Source organism: Bubalus kerabau, chromosome 7, assembly GCF_029407905.1.
Source record: "Bubalus kerabau isolate K-KA32 ecotype Philippines breed swamp buffalo chromosome 7, PCC_UOA_SB_1v2, whole genome shotgun sequence".
In the NCBI taxonomy this organism is placed as follows: Eukaryota; Metazoa; Chordata; class Mammalia; order Artiodactyla; family Bovidae; genus Bubalus; species Bubalus kerabau.
Genome location: NC_073630.1, coordinates 44,233,279 through 44,255,222, shown reverse-complemented (window position 1 = coordinate 44,255,222; position 21,944 = coordinate 44,233,279). Strand labels below are relative to the sequence as shown.

The 21,944-nt window shown below is 38.4% G+C and overlaps 1 protein-coding gene across 1 annotated transcript in view; it reads right to left on the bottom strand.

Moving 5' to 3' along the window:
- Window positions 1–21,944, bottom strand: part of SLIT2 (slit guidance ligand 2) — a 402,319-nt gene that overhangs the window by 10,885 nt on the left and 369,490 nt on the right. The window contains exons 30-33 of the mRNA XM_055588127.1: window positions 17,125–17,262; window positions 16,779–17,019; window positions 14,425–14,555; window positions 849–1,003 (exon numbers count right to left, since the gene is read on the bottom strand). Coding sequence (XP_055444102.1) covers window positions 849–1,003; window positions 14,425–14,555; window positions 16,779–17,019; window positions 17,125–17,262 — 665 coding nt within the window. The remainder of the gene's footprint in view (window positions 1–848; window positions 1,004–14,424; window positions 14,556–16,778; window positions 17,020–17,124; window positions 17,263–21,944) is intronic.

Below are 21,944 nucleotides of genomic sequence, written 5' to 3'. Positions count from 1 at the left end.
TCAGTTCAATGTAATTTAATTCGATGCAACTCAATTCACCATCATATGCTCTCTTACTCATTTGCTTGAAATTTGAAGTTCTATCTCCGGGTTATATCTACTCCTCCAGATTTACGCAAGGGTGCAAGGTTTCCCTACTGCGGTTTCTCTTCTTTGCGCTCCTTCAGATCTCTATCCATCTCTCATATATTTGCTTATCTGCCTTCTTGTTGTTTAAAAATAGTCTTCACTCTGTCTTTTCAAGCCCTAAACCACCTTTCCAACCTTCTATCTTTATCATTCCCCTTAAGGTCTGAGCTCAACAGAAGTACTTCCCATTGCCCCACTACAATTTGTGAATTATAATTTGTTCATTCATTCATTTGATTTCATTAATAACTATCCTATCCTGTAGATGAGTTTGTGACTAGTAGTGAAGACACTCAAGCATAGCGACATCTGACTGAAGCTGGTAGTGTTACCCTCCTTAAGGGAGCTGGGGTGGGTCATATACTCCTCAGTTTGCATCGAACTTGTTTTCTCATCTTTTTCATTGTCTGATTTGACTTATAACCAGATTTCTTTTTCCATACACCTGATCAAATAATTATCTGATGTGTAAATCAGCTAGCAAGTGATAGACAAAAGAAACATTAATGTCCTTCTTCACCCGACTACATATTTAGTTAGACCCGGGGTCAGCATTACCAAATAGACTCTTACACCCATCTAGGACTCTTTCTTTTCTATCCTTGCTGTCCATCAATGATTGATCAATAACCATGGCACCAGGCATCAACAACTTCAGGATTAATCTGTGATGAGAATCATAGGGTTTGGGAATCCATGAAATTTGAGAAAGGGCTTACCTCCGACATAGAGTGGGGAGTCAAAATTCAGAGTGGACTGCTTTGACAAGTTGGTAATGATTTTGGGGCTCCCTCCATCCACTGAGAGGGAGAGACTTTGATCCAGGGCGAGTAGTTCCACAATGTGAAAATTTCCATCATTGATTGTCTCCACACTAAAACAAAAAACAAAACACAATAACTTAGCTGATTCTCCAATTATCTATTTATTAAAGAAAAGGAGGTACAATACAAACTGGACTAAGTTCTTTTGGGGAAAATATACTCCTATCTAACATTAATAAAGATAAGTAATAAGTAACCTATATGCAGGTCAGGAAGCAACAGTTAGAACTGGACATGGGACAACAGACTGGTTCCAAATAGGAAAAGGAGTACGTCAAGGCTGTATACTGTCACCCTGCTTATTTAACTTATATGCAGAGTACATCATGAGAAATGCTGCGCTGGAAGAAGCACAAGCTATAATCAAGATTGCCAGGACAAATATCAATAATCTCAGATATGCAGATGATACCACCCTTATGGCAGAAAGTGAAGAGGAACTAGAAAGCCTCTTGATGAAAGTGAAAGAGGAGAGTGAAAAAGTTGGCTTAGAGCTCAACATTCAGAAAACGAAGATCATGGCATCTGGTCCCATCACTTCATGGGAAATAGATGGGGAACCAGGGGAAACAGTGTCAGATTTTATTTTTTTGGCTCCAAAATCACTGCAGATAGTGACTGCAGCCATGAAATTAAAAGACGCTTACTCCTTGGAAGGAAAGTTATGACCAACCTAGATAGCATATTCAAAAGCAGAGACATTACTTTGCCAACAAAGGTTCGTCTAGTCAGGGCTATGGTTTTTCCAGTGGTCATGTATGGATGTGAGAGTTGGACTGTGAAGAAAGCTGAGCACTGAAGAATTGATGCTTTTGAACTGTGGTGTTGGAGAAGACTCTTGAGAGTCCCTTGGACTGCAAGGAGATCCAACCAGTCCATTCTAAAGGAGATCAGTCCTGGGTGTTCATTGGAAGGACTGATGCTGAGGCTGAAACTCCAGTACTTTGGCCACCTCACGTGAAGAGTTGACTCATTGGAAAAGACTCTGATGCTGGGAAGGATTGGGGGCAGGAGGAAAAGGGGATGACAGAGGATAAGATGGCTGGACAGTATCACCAACTCGATGGACGTGAGTCTGAGTGAACTCCAGGAGCTGGTGATGGATAGGGAGGCCTGGCATGCTGTGATTCATGGGGTCGCAAAGAGTTGGACACGACTGAGTGATTGAACTGAATTGATTTTAAAATGAATATTTTCAGGGAGATACAATCTTTTTTTATATCTTACGTAACACAAAAGTTTTCTCAGGTAATACAAAAGTTTTCCCATTGGGATAGTGTTGGCTGCTCATTTGTGTCCAACTCTTTGTGACACCATGGACTGCAGCCCACCAGGTTCCTCTGTCCATGGGATTCTCCAGGCAAGAATACTGGAATAGGTTGCCACTTCCTTCTCCATGGGATCTTCCCGACCCAGGGATTGGACTCAGGTCACCTGCAATGCAGGTGGATTCTTTACCATGTGAGCCACCAGGAAAGCCCTCCCATTGGGATAAGTGGAAATGAGTACATTTTATTAGTATCTAGTTACCATCTTCTGGCTTGCAGAAATTACAAAACATAATGTATGCATTTTAAATGCTATTAGAGTTTCTCTTCTTCAGCTGCTGTTACTCCAAATTGTGTTCAAAACACAAGGAGCCTACAGCTGTGCCAAATATAGTCTTTAGGCATTGATGTTAGGGGATCATTGGTCTCTGCACTCTTAAGCACTACACAGTAACACTTACCAGAATCAAACATGCACGTAAATACAGGAAGAAGCAACTTGGTAAGATCACTGTAGTTTTTGAAATTTGTTAATTGAAAATATACCTTCTTTTTATTTGCAATTTTTAGAAGATTTTCCATCAAACAATATTACTATGAAGATGGTTATACTCAGTGGAGAGGTGGGAATAGCAGATTAATTGGAATGCTTAACATAGTCATATCTAGAGAATCTAGTGATGATAATGGTTCTCCAGTTTCTCTTCTATAACTTTAAAGGGCCAGGTCTAACAATCATTACTGCCACCTTCTAAAAACTTTGAGAGGGCTTATGGAAATACATAAAGTGGACAAAACCAAAGAGATTAAGAATTTTAGGTAAACAGAACATGACAACTGAAAATGAAGTTAGGTGCAATTAGTAAGTAGGTGCTATAAGGTTTAAAGGCGACTGTTAATCTAGTACAAGTGTTACATCAGGCCAATGAAATAGGGGACAAACAAAGAAAAAAATAGGACTGAGAGTGAAAATTAAAGAGTGAATATTTGAGATATTGATTGGAAAGACTGGAAAAATGGTTCAAAAAGGGAAATATGGGAACATATAATAGGAAGACTGGGAGTACCTAACACTCCCCAAGCAAGCATGCATGCGTGCTCAGTCACTCAGTCGTGTCCCACTCTCTGGGACCCCATGGACTGTCGCCCACCAGGCTCCTCTGTCCATGGGATTCCCCAGGCAAGAATACTGGGGTGGGTTGCCACTTCCTCCTCTAGGGGATCTTCTCAACCCAGAGATTGAACCTGCGTCTCCTGTGGCTTCTGCATTGGAAGGTGGATTCTTTATCACTGAGCCACCAGGGAAGTCCTCCCTAAGCAAAATGATTGCTTAAATTTCCAGGCACTGATATTTAAATTTGCAAATAGGTCAAGCCTGGAAAATAATGAAAAAAATGTATTGACATTTCTGTATTGTTCTTATCACAGGAGTCTAATCATATTCCATTGTTTGCCAGCATAGACCAAAATGTTTTTTGTGATTTGACAATATAAACCATAATGTACAGCTGTGAAAACACTTGATGTTCTCTGGTCTTAAGTAGTTAAAAGTGTCCACATGTGTGGGGATTTTGATAACCTGCTTCAGATATTATCTTAAATAAACGTTAGATGTGCCAAACAATTTTTTTGCCCCATACACATTTAATTATCCCAACAAATAACACCACTAAAATCAACAGAGGAGATAATATACAAGGAATACAGGTAGGCTCGCTTCCCCTTGTGGCTCAGCTGGTAAAGAATCTGCCTGCAATGTGGGAGACCCAGGTTCGATCCCTGGCTTGGGAAGATCCCCTGGAGATTCCCTGGAGAAGGGAAAGGCTACTCAGTCCAGTATTCTGGCCTAGAGAATTCCATGGACTGTATAGTTCATGGGGTCGCAAAGAGTGGGACATGACTGAGCAAATGTCACTACATTTCTAACGACAGGTGTGCTCAGTCGCATCTGACTCTGTGACCCCATGGACTGTAGCCTGCCCGGCTTCTCTGTCCATGGAATTCTCCAGTCAACAGTACTGGAGTGGGTTGCCATTTGCTCCTCCAGGGGATATGCCTGACCCAGGGATCGAACCCATGTCTCCTTCATCTCCACTAGTGATCAGCAGATTCTTTACCACTAAGCCATCTAGAAAGTCCAATATACAAAGAAAATACTTTCTAAATAAAGCTACATATCAACTGTTAGTGGTCTTAAATATGACTCTTCAAAAGGCATATGCTGAATAGTAATAGCAACTACTAGTTAAACATACAGATTTTGGAGGCAGATAAACCTGGATTTGAATTCTGGTCTTGCATTTATTAAATGTTTAACTTTAGATAAGTTACTTAATTGCTAATAAACTTCAGTCATCTCAGTCATCTTCAGTCATCTCTTGAGTTAACAAATATTCCCCCCTCCTATGGTTAAACTGAGGTCTATCCCTGTGAAATGTTTTTTTGTTTTAATGCAGAGCAAAACATCTAGCCTATAGAAAGTGCAAAGTTAAATGGTATGCATGGGTATTATTATCTGCATCACCATCATCACCATCATTATATAAATAATTGGATACTATTTCAGGATCTTCAAGAGGAAATTAAATTAGTTCAGCTTTATTTTTAACATTAACTGTACGACGACACTAAAGATTGGTAGAAATATAATAACACAAGCACACAATGCAAGCACTATTTATTGTTCAGTTGCTCATTCGTGTCCAACTCTTTGCGACTTCATGGACTGCAGCATGTCAGGCTTCCCTGTCCTTCACCATCTCCTGGAGCTTGCTCAAACTCATGTCCATTGAGTTGGTGACGCCATCCAGCCATCTCATCCTCTGTTGTCCCCTTTTCATCCTGCCTTCAATTTTCCCAGCATCGGGGTCTTTTCAAATGAGTCAGTTCTTTGCATCAGGTGGCCAAAGTATTGGAGCTTCAGTTTCAGCATCAGTACTTCCAGCAAATATTCAGTGTTGATTTCCTTTAGAATTGACTGGTTTGATCTCCTTGCTGTCCAAGGGACTCTCAAGAGTCTTCTCCAACACCACAGCTTGAAAGCATCAACTCTTCGGCCCTCAGCATTCTTTATTAAGGTCCAGCTCTCACATCCATACATGACTACTGGGAAAATCATAGCTTTCACTATATGGACCTTTGTCAGCAAAGTATATGGATCTTTGTTGGCAAAGTAATGTCTCTGTTTTTTAATACACTGTCCAGGCTGGTCTTAGCTTTTCTTCCAAGGAGCAAGTGTCTTTTTATTTCATGGCTGCAGTCACCATCTGCAGTGATTTTGGAGCCCAAGGAAATAAAGTCTGTCACTGTTTCCATTGTTTTCCCATCTATTTGCCATGAAGGGATGGGACCAGATGCCAATGTCTTTGTTTTTTAAATGCTGAGTTTTAAGCCAGCTTTTTCAGTCTCCCTTTCACTTTCATCAAGAGGCTCTTTAGTTCCTCTTCACTATCTGCCATAAAGGTGGCAGAAGTCTGCATATCTGAAGTTACTGATATTTCTCCTGGCAATCTTGATTCCAGCTTGTGCTTCATCCAGCCTGGCATTTCTCATGATGTACTTGGCATATAAGTCAAATAAGCAGGGTGACAATATACAGCCTTGGTGTACTCCTTTCCCAATTTTGAACCAGTTCTTTGCTCCATGTCTGGTTCTAACTGTTTTTTCTTAACCTGCATATAGGTTTTGCAGGAGGCAGGTATGGTGGTCTGGTATTCCCATCTCTAAGAATTTTCTACAGTTTGTTGTGATCCATACAGTCAAAGGATTTAGCAAAGTCAATGTAGCAGAAGTTTTTCTGGAATTCTCTTGCTTTTTTTATGATCCAAGCACTGCTGCTGCTGCTGCTGCTAAGTCGCTTCAGTCGTGGTACATGTTCTCATCAGTAGTAAGCTTTTTAAGAAAAATTTTTGTTGGAGTATAGCTGATTTACAATGCTGTCTTAGTAACAAGGCTTTAATAGATGATTTCTCTCCCAACTAGCCCAGGAATAAAATTCTATGGAAAATAATCTATGATGGTTGCACAACTTGTATTTAGTAAAAATCACTGAACTGGAAAAAATATGTAATAAACTTATAATGAAAGCTGAAGATTATGAAAATGCATATGAGGTATATAGATATGAAACTTGTTTTTTGATCCTATTTCCCCTTTATAAGTGAAATTCAGAATGACTACATTTTTCTCTTCCCAAAGGCTTTCAATGTCTAATCTGATGATTCCAGAACTTAGTAAGAGTTCTGAACTTAATCCCATCTGTATTTCCCAGGAATTAAGTGAGGCTTTGCCAAGCTTTTAAACAGATAAGTACTGTGAAGTTAATATTTTTAAGTTCTTTGGTTTTAAGATGATATTCTGTGGATGGAGCCTGAAGAGAATATGGCCAAGCTAAGAGTATTCAAAATTAGTGTTTCATGCTGTTTCCTTAAGCCAGAGATCTGGGGTTTGCCCAGGAGTTCTTTATTATCTATATACCCTTTTAAAATAAAAACAGTGATCGACACACCAGTTGTTGCAGAATAAAACTGAGCCATCATTGATTTTGGTCATCATGGTCATCTTATACCTATCCACTTGCAATGTGTAACATCCTTCTGGGTCCTGCTAAGTATTGGCAAACACTCTCACTTCTCCCTAGGGAACTATACATTCCACGACTCACAAAAGTCGCAAGTGAACCACTTAACAGTAAACCTTTCCACTGGGAACATAAATTGCATTTACTACCGTTATTATGTAATTCAGTTTTACTATACTCATCTATTACCTGAGATTCGTTTTCTTGTGTTTCTAAATGGATGTGTGAAAGCTGTTACTCAATTGTCTCCTGCTTTGCTACAGAGTTTAAAAACTTGGGGCTTAAAAGAAGAGGGGCCTTAAATTGTCTTTGATTGCCTTTATAGCTGCAGGACACATTAACAATGACAATATTTCTTTCTCCATGGTAAATCTTAAGGTATTTCAGTAGTGAAGATAAATATTTCACTTCCTTCGCTCATGTGAACCCCTGCTTTTTGCCTTAAAAATTTTTAAGTATTTGTTGACATACTCTGTGCAGTGGAATAGGAATCAGAAACCAGACAAATTCATCTGGCCATCTCATTTTGGTATCTCTGGGCTAAAGATGCTTCATATGTGAAGTAGGAATGCTAATAAAAAATTTCCCTGCCCAATTGTTTAAGTGGAAAGAAATGGGATGCCAAATGGGAATAAATGTATTTATGTACTTGCATAAGAGCTTTCAGAAGGAGTTTTTACAAAATAATTTATCAAGTAAATGTATTTTGGAGCAAATTCCAGATCTTCCTCAACTTACAACTGAGGAATATACTCACTGTAAATTTAAAGTATGGTTAAGTTGAAAATATACTTAATACACCTAATCTACTGAACATCATAAGCCTAGCCTGCCTTAAGCATGCTCAGAACACTTATACTGGCTTACAGTTGGCCAAAATCATCTAACACAAAATCTATTTGATAATAAAGTATTGACTATCTCATATAATTTATTGAATATTGGATTGAAAGTAGAAAAGCAGAGTAGGATAGTTGTAAGTATATTGGTTGTTTACACTGGTGGCTGACTGGGAGCCCATGGTTAGCTTGCTGCTACTGTCCAGCATCACAAGAGAGTATCATACCACATATAGCGAGCCTGGGAAAAGATCAAAATTCAAACCTTTAAGTATGGTTTCTACTGAATGCATATTGCTTTTCCACCATCATAAAGCTGAAAAATCATTAAGTGGAACCATCATAAGTTGGGGACTGTATGTATGTAATTTAAATGAAAATGCTCTAAAAAATAGAGAGAAACTTTACATTTGAACATAAGGAGGAGTCACATGTAAAACAATAGTATTTGCACCTGAGTCCTTATTCTTCAGCATCAGTGTATCCGAACATGAAGAGTATCCATAAACCTCAGCATTACCAATTATCCTACTCTGCCTAGACTAGGCACTTTACGTTAGTTACTTCCAAGTCTCCCCATGAAATGGAAGCGCAAATTGTTCAAAGTTACAAAGCTGATAAAAAGTGGTGCCTTCCCATATAGCATGTCAAGCACTGCTGAATTATTTACCTTGGAAAGAAGACTATATAAAGTCTATCTACTGTCTGTCTTTCCAATGATATTAATTCTTTTTGTCTTAATGTAAGCCTGTATGTTGCATAACCCAGAGGCTGTGTAGCCAAGCAAGCCTAACAGTCTGCAGAGGCAAGTCCTCTGACGTTGTGCAGGTTCCCTGAATACTGAAACTGATGAAGGCATGGTCTGGTCCTGTGCTCTTGTAACGTGTACATCTGATTTCCTAATTTTTAAATAGTAATGACTATGTCTTCAAAGAAGCTGTCTGGTTTGGAAAATGACATTAATTTGAATCTAAAGAAAGAAGCAGACAATTGTGATTAACATTTTTTTTTTTTAAGTTTCTGCCTATCTAGATGAAAAGAAGGTCTTTTGAAGGGCAAGTGATTATCAGCCTACTTGAGAAAATAGTGTTACTCTGTCCCTGTCTGAGGGACTCCTGCTGATGCTGGCTTCAAGTTTGGGCTGTCATTCATTCATTAATAGCACTATTAATAAGTCCCTCTTTATGCTATTCTCTAAGCATTCTAACAATTAGGCATGCATGCCATATTCTACATCCACCCATTTCTTGGGCTGCTTATGGCCTCTTTGTTGCTGCTGATCAGCTCTCTTAGCAGGGTGCAGGCTAATATTTAATAACTGGCTCTCTGAAAAACAGAATGAGTCTGGAATTGTAGCATCTGGTGATTACTATGGTGGAAAATATTCCCGACAAGGCTGACATCAAGTATGAAGTCTTGAAACCTGGACAAGAGGAGCAATGCACACCATCAGCTCTCAGAGCTCAGCTCAGATGTATTACTTTCACACAAGTGGTTTTCACGTTGTGGTGCCTGGCCCGGAAGGTCAGATGCAAACGAAAAGAAAACTGAGGCTCACCTGGGATCGGAATCACAAACTCGAGGGCGGAGCCCAGTACTCTGTATTTTAACACACCTTCCAGGTGACTGTGGTGCAGGTTATGTGAAAACAATTGCTCTACACCCGTGCACACATGCAGGCCTGTTAACAGTGCACACGTCTACAGGAAGTCATGCAAGAAATATAGTGAGGAAATGTGAACACCACTTTCTTTCTACTGGAAAAGAAACCAGTACTACATTCTGGTTTTCTTAAACACACTTACAACTTGACAAGTACTACCTCTAAACGTATTTCCATGAAATAATGGTTCTCATGTCGATTCATTTGGGACAATAATTGACATCTAAGATCAAAAATTTTAAACCCCAAATACACTACAATAGAAATAATATTAATGGATGCCAATTTCCCCTAATTCAACAGATTTCATTTTACTAAAATAAACAAAATCCATTTCCATTAATGTAGAAGATTAACTAGGTAATTGAAACAATACACCTGGTGTACAAAATTATTCCCATATGTGATGCTCCAAGAGCACATTAAATAATGCATAATTTGGGAAACAAGGTCTTACCAAGGTATATTTCATATAACATACAATCATGCAATTAACTGAACTCAAATTCTCCGAGGTAAGGATATGTAAAAATATTCCCTTTTAAAACATTAGTATAATGTATATTTAATAAAGTTATATAAAGTGGAAACACATCAAGATTTGAAAATTTAATTCAACCAAAGAAAATATTTATTAAGCCCCTTAGGTGAAAGCTGATGGCAACAGTATTATTGATGGGCTTTGCTGTAATGATGGAGATGTGGTACTTTTCATCAGAGTGCATATTCTTAGAAGGCCTGAGCAAGGACAGAGGCATTTAAATAAACGTTAGAAAATTAGTAGGACCAGAAATAGGACTTCGGACAAATTTCAAGTTGAAGGTGAAAGAAAGAAAGAGGTTAAGAATAATTCATTATACCTACAATGACCAAGAAGATGGTGATGCCTCTCAATGAAATTAGGAATGTACCAGGGTGAAGCAAAGGAAATGAAGTTAGTTCTGGACATTCTGAACTTATGATCCCAACAGCTATCATCACTTATTATTTGGTATGCATTATAAATACTTCACATGTATCAAATCATAAAATTTTTACTACAGTCCTACAAAGATGAAACTACGATTTATTATCTCCATTTATCAGGTGAGAATCAGAATTTGACCAAGACACACAGTTAATAGCAAATCTGGGACTTGAATCAAGGCAGACTGTCTTTAGAATACCTGTTCTTTTCCATTACTTCAATTTTAGTTTTGAGTTGTAATGATGTTCAAATGGTTCAAAAATCAGAATGATACAAAATTGTACTTATACACCAGTTGTGACTCCATCACATTCTTTCCTCTCTATCCCTAGTTTTTTCTTTATGAAAGTACATGAAAATAAAAACACAAAGACACTCCTCTCTACCTTACTTTGTTTTGACACAGCTCTCTACACTTTTTTCTTTTGAACTGAGCAACAGACCTTGGAAATTTTTCAATATCCTTCATAGAGAACTTTCTCATCCTCTCTTTCCCTCCCTTACTCCTTTTTCCTTTTATAGTATATTCCATTGTGTGACTGCCCATAGAAACTTGGGTTGTTTCCTAACTTTTGTTTTTAGAACCAACACCACAGTGAATTACCTTGTGCATACATCATTTCTATGTGTCTAGGTATATCTTTCGGAGAAGGCAATGGCACCCCACTCCAGTACTCTTGCCTGGAAAATCCCATGGATGGAGGAGCCTGGTAGGCTGCAGTCGATGGGGTCGCTAGAAGTCGGACACGACTGAGCGACTTCACTTTCACTTTTCACTTTCATGCATTGGAGAAGGAAATGGCAACTCACTCCAGTGTTCTTGCCTGGAGAATCCCAGGGACGGGGGAGCCTGGTGGGCTGCCGTCTATGGGGTCGCACAGAGTCGGACACAACTGAAGTGACTTAGCAGCAGTTAGCAGGTATATCTTTGGGATAAATTCCCAGAAGTGGGAAAGCTATTTCCAAATTGCCCTCCACAGAAATTAAAAACATGATATACTTCTAGAGTTAATGTCTGAGGATAGAGGATGCACTTTTAACTCTTGCTGCACTCCAGGAATAGACACCTGAAAGATGTTCCTCTATTGTTAGAAGGGAGATGATAAAGAAGACAAAGTAAGCTAAGAGTGAGGACAGAGCTAAGTGTAGAATCAAAACCTCAAAGAGACTTTATGGGGTACGTACTATATTATTACTTACAGATATGAATTCTAAAGCACAGAAAAATTAATATTATGAATTCTGAAGCACAAAAAAATTAAATACCTTGCTACAGTTTATATACAGTAATTGAACAAGCCTAGATCTGAACACGTCTTAGCCACTATGATTTAGTTCAGTTCAGTTCAGTCGCTCAGTCATGTCCGACTCTTTGTGACCCTATGGACTGTAGCACGCCAGGTTTCCCTGCCCATTACCAGCTCCTGGAGCTTACTCAAATTCATGTCCATTGAGTCGGTGATGCCATCCAACCATCTGGTCTTCTGTCGTCCCCTTCTCCTCCCGCCTTCAATCTTTCCCAGCATCAGGGTCTTTTTCAATGAGTCAGTGCTTCGCATCAGGTGGCCAAAGTACTGGAGTTTCAGCTTCAGCATCAGTTCTTCCAATGAACATTCAGGACTGATCTCCTTTAGGATGGACTGCTTGGATCTCCTTGCAGTCCAAGGGACTCTCAAGAGTCTTCTCCAACACCACAGTCAAAAGCATCAATTCTTAGGTGCTCAGCTTTCTTTATAGTTCAACTCTCACAGTATGATTATTACTTGTCAAAGACTAGATTCTCCTAAGGTGTTGAAATAATTTAATGTTCTTAATAGTGTCTATGTCACAGGAACTTTTTTCCAACTTATTTGGAATACTACTATATTCATATATATATATGTACATTATCTATATAAATAGATCAATAAATCAATCTATGTATGATCTCTCTATTCAAATTCTTGGTGACTGTTGCTTCTTTTCTTTTACTTAAAAATAATGCAATAACCTTTGTTGATTGTTTTGACATAAACTTAAGAGCAAGAAATAAACAAATGTTATGTTTTCCCTGGCCCTCATAACAGATGTCTCTATTAGATGATCTTCAAGCAGAAACCTCTACTTCTGGTTCATAACAAAAAGTGTGTGATATGATACTATTCTTTTTTTATAGATGTTACAAGGTATACTCTATTGTTAGACAAAAATAGTAAAGAACATAAACTCATAATAAGGTCTTTAGAGTAAGTCCTCATTTGGATATAATCGCTTGGGTTTTTACAACTCATCTAGAAGCATTTTAAGTGTATTTTATGTGAACACTAGCTTTAATAAGCCAACTCCAAGAACTTTTACTATAGTTTCTGAGAGTTTGATACTGTTTCATTGCATAAAATAAGACAAACAAAACACCAAAAATGAACCATAAAATCAATATTCTGAAATCTTTTTAGGAGCTGAAACAAATTGAGGCTATAAAATTTAAGACCTAGCAGCATTGAAAATATTGGCACTAATTCATCACCATTTAGAGATGAAGTAACTATTGTAATCTACTTGGAAACCAATAATTATGTGTTTGTTTCCAGGCTCTAAATATTCCCAAGTGGATTAGCTTACCACGAAAAGGACTTATTGAATTCGATTCATGGCTACAATTGGCATCTAATTTCCCAGAACCATTGTGAAAGATTAAATAACATGTGAAGCACATGGAAAATATATAAGTATGATGTCAGTAACATAGAGGCCAGTATCTCCATTTTATGTCTCAGTCAATGCCCACAAACTTGGTGCCTAGTGTGTTTGGTTTACAAATGTGTTTTGTTTGCCACAAATGGCATTTAAAAAATGTGAATCATATTTAAGGAAGGAAAACTTTATATTTAAAGTGTCAATTTTTTTCTTGAAAAATCAGAAGTTCTGCCAAAACCTGGGTCCATATTTTCACATGGCAGCATTCAGGGAGACCCGAGTAGAAGAGGTCTAGTCCTGTTCTGACAACGATTTGCTTTTAGTTCACTCTGCTTACAACCATTCCTATTATGGTGCCAACACCAAGGCTATTTGTAACCCAGAAATGTTTCTCTAAAAGGTTAGAATCTTGTCAAGAATAAAAGAATTAGAGCACATATCATTTGCTTTCAATTAGCCCACTCAGTTCATTTAAGTTATCACCTGGAAAAACTGACTGACTCTGAATTTGTGACCCTGCTCTAGATGGTGGCAGTTATTTATACATGTGAAGAAATAAACTCGATAACTAGGTTACTTATCTGCCAAATGATTGGTGTTGAGACTCAAAGGAGGGGCTCTGAAGGTTATGCAAAAAGCGTACTTTGAGCAGTGTATCCTCCCCCATCCACATATCAGTATATTATTACTACATTCAGTATATCATCAATTCATTATGTTATTAGAAACTTCCAAAATGAATGATATGATTATATATCTTGGAGGTGTCCATTGGCTTCTTATGTGTAAGCTTCTTAAGGGCAGGGACTTTGTTGCTGAAAGCTTAGAACTGTGCCTTGAACACATCAAGTGCTCAATAAATACGGATTGCATGAATAGTAACTTTAAATTTTTCCCTGTGCTGGGTATCCTGCATTTCTTTCTCTAGAACTACTCTCCATCCATCTTCTCCCTGCGCTGAGCCCTGAGAGGCTCACGTGTGAGCTACATTACCGAGATCAGTGGGTGGTCTGATGTTTTCTGGCATCTGATTGGCCAGAGAGAAGCGTGGGCAGGAGGCTGTTGGGAAATCGAGTATTTAAAACCCTGATTCCTTCCCTGAGGCTTGACAGCATTCCTCCATTGAAGGTGGAGCTGCTTCTTTCTGTCAGGCAGTCCTCTCCACAATTCCTTTTCTTAGCATTGACTTCCATAACTGCTGTCTCCCCTCTTTCCTTCAAGCCCATGGGCAGGAGCAATATCCCGAGTTACTAACTTCAGATCACTCCACTGTCCCAGACAATCTTTGTAAATAGTCATCTAATAAATCTTTCCTCAATTATCCAGCTTGAGTATGCTATCTGTTATTGCCAGGCCTCTAGTATACTTACAAAGTCTGCTGTAGTCAAGTTGTTCCTTCCCTCCCCACAACACAATAATAGAAGAGAAGCAGTTCTGCATTAAGCAACTGTTTTCACCCAGTAACTGAGAGATCCTCACCTGTAAATGGCAGAAGCCGGGTGGGAGCCGGTGTCATAGCTGGCACGAACACGTCCTCGGTAGAGCTCTACAGCAATATGGTCTTTATCACCCTTATACAGGAGGATTCCACTGTCTTCATCTGTGGCGATCTGGTGGGAAGTAGCCTTGACATTAGTAGGATGAATAGTTGTTCATACACACTTCATTAAGAAGAAACAAGACTTCCTAGTGAAGAGCTTTTAGTCTAGTTTATTTCTTCTTTACGGCTCTGAGAAAATACTAATACACACTGAAATGATTACTTGAAAGATGACCTGTTCCTGGATTACTTTTTTATAAATAACTTCATAAAGAACTTCAAAATGTTTTTCTACATTCATAAACACATATTTACTCTCTTTCCATGCATATTAGCAATGTTAAAGTTTAAAGACTCATGTCCAATGACATATGCAAAAATAAGGACATTACACAACTTATACTTCAGAAAATTAAAATTGAAAAATATTTTCCATATCAAGTTCACAGTGCCTAATGTGAATCAAGTTTCCCCTGTTATATATTAAGCTGTATTGTCTCAGCCAACAATGATAAAATCTAATCAGGAATAAAATGATCACATTTCTTTTCTGTTAAAAAGAATAATAAGAAACACTTAATATGCTTCAATTAAAAAATAAATAAATATAAAAAAGGCAGCCAGTCCCAAAAGAAAAAAAACAAAAAAAGAGAAACTCTTAACATTACTGAATGTGCTTTACTGAATCTCCTTTGTGGGAGATTTTCACTTACCTGCTCTTTTTGCTCCTGTTATGGATTTTTTTTTTTTTTTTATGGCATATGTGAAATGCGACTGTATTGAGCATAATGGATTTTCATGTTGCATGTAAAATTATGCCATGATTGGGGGAAATCTTTGTATTTATTCTGCTTTCTGATTTTCTCAGGGTTTTCAAGGACCAGGAAAAGTTAGGACTTAAGCCCAAACACCACTGGGTACTTCTCATAACAACTTGGGTGGCAAATGGCTGGAAATTAGGGAGGCAGGCTTTTTAAAGAACATCAGCCTGCCTTCCGGGGTCCCATTTCTCGTGACTTCTCAAGATGCCTTGCCCCCTTGCTGGAGTGCCAGGATAAAACAAATAAGGAATGGGGTCACAGGAATTTGGCTACACACATTTGAATTCAAAACATATTGAAATATCTTGCTGAACAGATAAAACAAACATGCAGCCGCAATCTGCCCCATGTAAATTTATGACCCCTAATCTAGCCTACGGAGAAGCAATGGCACCCCACTCCAGTACTCTTGCCTGGAAAATCCCATGGATGGAGGAGCCTGGAAGGCTGCAGTCCATGGGGTCGCTGAGGGTCGGACACGACTGAGCGACTTCACTTTCCCTTTTCACTTTCATGCATTGGAGAAGGAAATGGCAGCCCACTCCAGTGTTCTTGCCTGGAGAATCCCAGGGACGGGGGAGCCTGGTGGGCTGCCTTCTATGGGGTCACACAGAGTCGGACACGACTGAAGTGACTTAGCAGCAGCAACAATCTAGCCTAACCTTGTCTATAGGGGTCTGAATGACTTGCTCAAAGGTAAATGGTGACTTGGTGGAAAGACTTAAAATTTGAATTTGTAAATTCAAGTGGAAGCTAAATGACACTTGGCTGAATATTCTGTCAAGGTGTTTTCTGTCTCATTTGTACTCTTGTCAGCTGCAGATTTCCTAAGGAAAGCTCCCCACTCCGCCCACCCTCCCACTGTGTAAAACCTGAACTGCAGAGCCACAGAAATAAATGAATCAAGTGGCATTGTGCATGTCTGCATGCTAAGTCACTTCAGCTGTGTCTGATTCTTCGCGACCCTGTGGACTGTAGCCTGCCAGACTTCTCTGTCCATGGGATTGTCAGGCAAAAATAATGGAGGGGTCGTCATTCCCTCCTCCAGGGGATCTTCCCCACCCAGGGATCGAACCCGCATCTCTTACATATCCAGCATTGGCAGGAGGGTTCTTTCCCACTAGTGCCACATGGTAAGCCATTACCTAAGCACCAAACAAAGATATTTTGCTGCTCTCTTTCTCAGTGTGAGTGTGTGAGTGTGTGTGTGTGTGTGTGTGTGTGTGTGTGTGTATTTTATGTGATCAAGTAGCGAATAAAAATACCTGGTGTCCATTTAGGTTTGACAGAAAGAAATATTAGAGAGACTAACAGGAACTTTTCACACAAGTAGCATTATCTGTCATTGTGCTATGCAGTATGTAACTGTCCGTTTAAGAAATAACATCATTTAGAAACTGCCACGCACATTTATGCATGGAAGCTGAGCTGATTTCAGATGAGATCAGCTCTTGGTAGTGGGGGAACCTTACCTGAAGAGTGATGTTTGTTTGAGGCCGGACCTTGGCGGAAGGGATCTGAAGATAAGACTCTTTGTTTACAAAATTCACACTGACCAGTTTTTCACACTTTTCTCCCTGGTAGCCAGGCAAACACTGACATATTGGCTCATTGATCCTGATGATGCATTGAGCTCCATTCTGACAGTCAAAATTATCACAGGGGCTGGTACGAGGGAGAACCATAGGTGGAGAAAATTCACAAAACAAGCCACTGAAGAATGAACAGAAAAAAATACATTGATTAGATGTTACTTAATTGCCAATACGAACTGAGTCCTAGAACACTTTAAATACAAATATTCACTTGCGCTTTTACCTGTAGCCTTCAGGGCAGGTGCATGTGTAACCGTTCACTGCGTCGGTGCAGTGGGCTCCGTTCTTACACTTGTTGTCTTGGCAGTCATCGAAGTCGATGTCACAATGTTCGCCTATGTATCCTGGAGTGCAGTCACATCTGTTTGAACAAGCAGGTAAATAGTTTCAAACCTAAGCGAGCCAAAATGAGCACAACAGTTGCATTTCCTCTAGGAAACTGGTATTGCCTTCGAAAGAACATATTTAGAACAGGCTCATAAAGCCTAAACATTAACAGATGCATAGAAAACAGTACTGATCTGCAAAGCTTTCCATGCTTTCTCACTGTGATCTCTCAGGGGAACAGCAATTTCCCCTCTCAGATGACAGTATGCCTCCACAATCCAAATAAGATTAGGCTAATTGCACCGGGGTTCATTCTTTCCTCTTTCCCTCCCTCCGTCTCTTCTTCCCTCACTCTATTTGGCTATGGTATCCTCTATTTCCAGCTAATTCATCTGAGTACTGACATGATAAAAGTGTTGTGTTGTAAAACTTATTAAGAACCTTAAGTAAATTTTTAAGAACAATCAACATTTTTAATTTTCCAATAGAGACTGGATGCATTAGAGTAAAATATAATTTTATGAAAAGCAAACATATTAGCATTAGATATTCTCTAATTCACCATGAATCCAGACTCCTGTTAGGGCAGAATGGGGGCCGACCTAACTGGGTAGAGCAGGGAAGGTGATACTAAATTCCTGGGACCCAACCCTGGACAGCTTTTCAGACTGTTCACTTTGGTGGTGTGGGGCAGAAGGGATGTGTGGCTGCACAGCTGGTGAAGAACCAGGGATAATACAGCTGAAGTTCTTTGAGCATATTGCTTCAAGTCCTGTTCTAGTCACTTTTTCATATATGGATTCACTGAATTCTCTCCACAGTCATGTGACATTGGTGATACCATGACTCCTTGCTACAAGTGAGGAAACAAGGCACAAACTGATTAAGTGCCTTGCCCAAGGACATCCAACTTGTGTGCCATGGTCAGGAACTGAACCCAAGCAATCTGATAAGAAAGCCTGAATTTCTAACCGTAGTCCTATGCTGTTAAATTAGTTACTCGGTGTTCCCTTTAAAAACTTTTTCATCAGTGCTGACCATTGGAATTCTATCTATGACACCAAGACACAGTACTTTAAAGGTGCTCAGAGAAAAGCAATATGGCACGTGCAGCGATTATTAAACTATGCTTTGTGAAGCTATTGGAGCTCCTACAGATATAGCCATAAATAGGGAGGGGGCTTCTGGCAGCTTCCCTCTGAACCCCACCACCCAACAACACTTTACTGCTGTGATTCATTAGTTTTACACATTGGCTTCCATGAGTATCTCTGTTTGGAGTTTAAGAAAGGGTTTACTGACTTAAAAAAAAAACAACAACCAGAAAATTATTTTAGCCTAATAGTATTTGGACTTTGCAAATAGGCAGAGCTGTGTTCATATTTTGGTTTCATTGTGAAGTGTATGTAATCTTGACTATATTGCTTAATCTATGTCTTCCTCCCATGTATAACACATATATAGTAATTTCCATCTCACAGGTGTTTGTTAAAAGTTTAAATAAAAACATTATCTACAAAATAATTTGCATAGCATTTTATATATAATGAATGGTCAATAAATGATAGGTTTTAAAAAATAATTCTAGGTAAGTCTTTATAATTCTAAAAAAAATCTTCATGGTTTAGACTGTACTAATTATTTACTTTTCTACTTCAAAGCCATTAAGATGTAAGTGAATGAGGATAGTTAAAAACACTCTAGTGAATGTGAATATTATTGAATGCCAAAGGTTTTGCCTGATAATGCAAAATCAGGATTTAGGAGTTACTGGAGAACTGATGAATTAAAATAAATGAGAGTATACCATCTAAGGGCACCACAGACAGCCTTGCATGTATGAATTAAGAAATCAAATGAGCTCACTGCATAAACGTGCTGGCTCTAGAGCCAGTGGTTTTAGTGCTAAATCATAACAAAGCAAAGTAAACAAGCCTGAAGTTAAATGGATTCTAAATGGCCATAGACATTCTCAACTAGATGGACAAGGCCTGAGAAAAGGGCTTCCATCAATGTTAATGTGAGCAGAGCTGCTCAAGTACAGAGCATTAAAAGAAGAAGAAATGCTTTGAAACACTCTGAATTATTTATCTGAGAAGAGAAATCAAAGTAAAAGATAAGAGAACCACGTATTCACCAAAGAGGCTGTCTAAGAGCTATTTTATATTCTTTTCTCGACAGAGACTATTTTTCAAGCCCATTAGAACTCAGAGTCACATCATGACCAACATTTTGGCCTTTCTTTGACTCCTCAGGCAGAGTTTCAAAACAGGAAGAAAATATTTAATTATGAGTTCCTTAAAGTTTGTATTATCAATAAAATGTATCACATTCCCTGAACTCTATTATCTGATGAGGAACAAGGAAGAAAGCAAAGACTATAAAATATATCATTTAGAAGCCCCAAAGCTGACTAAGTAAGATGTATGCTTGAAAATTCTACTTATGGCATATCATAGTCTAAAAATATCTCAAAGCAATTTAGGAGATTTATGAGGTATAGAATAAAGCAAGAGAACTAAAACCAGCTCTATTAGCTTAGTAATAAGAAAATGTAGTTGAAGGAACAGTACAACTTGTCCAAACAATATTTGTTGGTAGAAATTTTCTTTAGCAGCTTCATATAATTTTGGTTTCTAAGTCCACTTACATTTTTGCAACTTCCTTTCCCACAATGTGCAATTATTTATAATATGGGAGTAATAGCAAACACTATGATTTATCCTGTTTCCTGCTAAACTATATACAAACTCACAAATTACTGCTGAAAACAATGCATTCTCAAATCAGTTAATGTATAATCCAGCAAAATGCACTATAAGGAGCATGCAATGTAATTGACAGTAATTGAAGATACTAAACTAAGGGTTAGTCTTTTTGAAGATGAACTTATTTTTGAATGGTTTCCATTAAGTCTGACTAACAGTTTATCTTGTAATTACAATTCACAAAGCTTTGTGAAACCTGTCCAGCAGATAAGTCCTTCCGGAAAACCATCTGCTCTACTGATTAATTTCTCTAAGAAATGATAATATTTGTTATGTAAATGATGGAAGTTCAATTTGCCAAATTCATTAAGGGGAGATCAAAGACATTAAGAGCTAAAATAATATACCTATGTATTTAGAAGAACAAAATGCAATGCAGGATTTTGTATAAAATAAAGATTTCAATAATACTTTTGTTTTTACCACATACGGTTGGAAAGTAAAATATAATGAAAAGTAGAATCAAATATATTTTCTTTAAAAAAAGCATCAAATAAAATGAACAGGTGCTGCAACTGTATATTCTAAAATAATGAATTTTAAACCAAATTGAATTGAAATATTCTCTAAATGAAACTTGAGAATAAATATTTTATTCAGATTGATCTTCAAAAGGCAGTAGGGGTCAGGTGATATGACCCCATCTCCCATTCAACTTGGAATATTCAATAATCTGTTGACAATTATTAATATGTTATTCCCAGCTCTGATCCACCTATTCTTATAAAACTGTTCCTGACCTGAGTAATTTTTAATTCTCTGACTCTTATGGCAACTAAGCTTGAGTATGAGAGAGTGAATAGCCATAAAGCTCCATAAAAACGAAAGATGGCAATATTAGCACATGCCCTGACCCATGGCAGATGCTCAATAAATACTGGGTAAAGAAACAAGTGCACTGGGATGACCCAGAGGGATGGGATGGGGAGGGAGGTGGGGGGTGGGCTCAGGATGGGAACACATGCACACCCATGGCTGATTCATGTAAATGTGTGGCAAAACCACTACAATGTTGCAAAGTAATTAGCCTCCAATTAAAATTAAAAAAATTTAAAAAAAGGAACAAGTATTGCTATTTGCTAGTTGTCTCCTGTAGGCACAACTCAACCTGAGTCTACAGTATCATTTCTGAGAATCCAGCTTACCTTCTGTAACAAACAACCTGCCGTGGTGATAAAGTGTAAAACTTCTCAGAGGTAACCTGTAGTAGAAAAATCACCCAACTGGGAAGTATAAAATCCAGCTCCAGCTGTACCACTGAGTAACACTGAGACCTCTGGACAGCCATGGACCTCTCTGGGTCATGGTTTCCTCATGTTTAAAATAAAGGATACCTATAGGATGATTTCTAAACTACTGCCTGTCTAAGAAAAGAAGTTGCTGTTGATAGACCCTTAAAATATTACAGAATTCTATACATGACAGTGTATATGCTTCCATGTGTAAAATAGATAACCAATGGGAATTTGCTGTATGACTCAGGGAACTCAAACCAGGGCTCTGCAACATCCTAGAAGGTTGGAAAGGGGTAGGAGGTGGGAGGGAGGTTAAACAGGGAGGGGACACATGTATACCTATGGCTGACTCATGGTCATGCATGGCAGAGACCAGCACAATTTTCCTTCAATTAAAAATAAATAAGTTTAGGGGAAAATGAAAAAAAAAATACACCCAAAAAACAAACAAACAAAAATATTACAGAATTGTGGCAAAGGAATAATTTCATTTGATACCAAACATATTTCAGGAAGATTGCTAGCTGGCATGACTGGATGCTTTATCATCCCACAAAACATGCACATGAGTGAAGGAGACACTAAATATTAATTAGTGTCAACACTAATTAACTAAATATTAGTTAGAGACAACAGACATAAATGGACTGTACCAAGGCAACCTGGGACATATGGTCACTCTGTCTTCCTCCATTTGGGTAGTTAAAGTATTA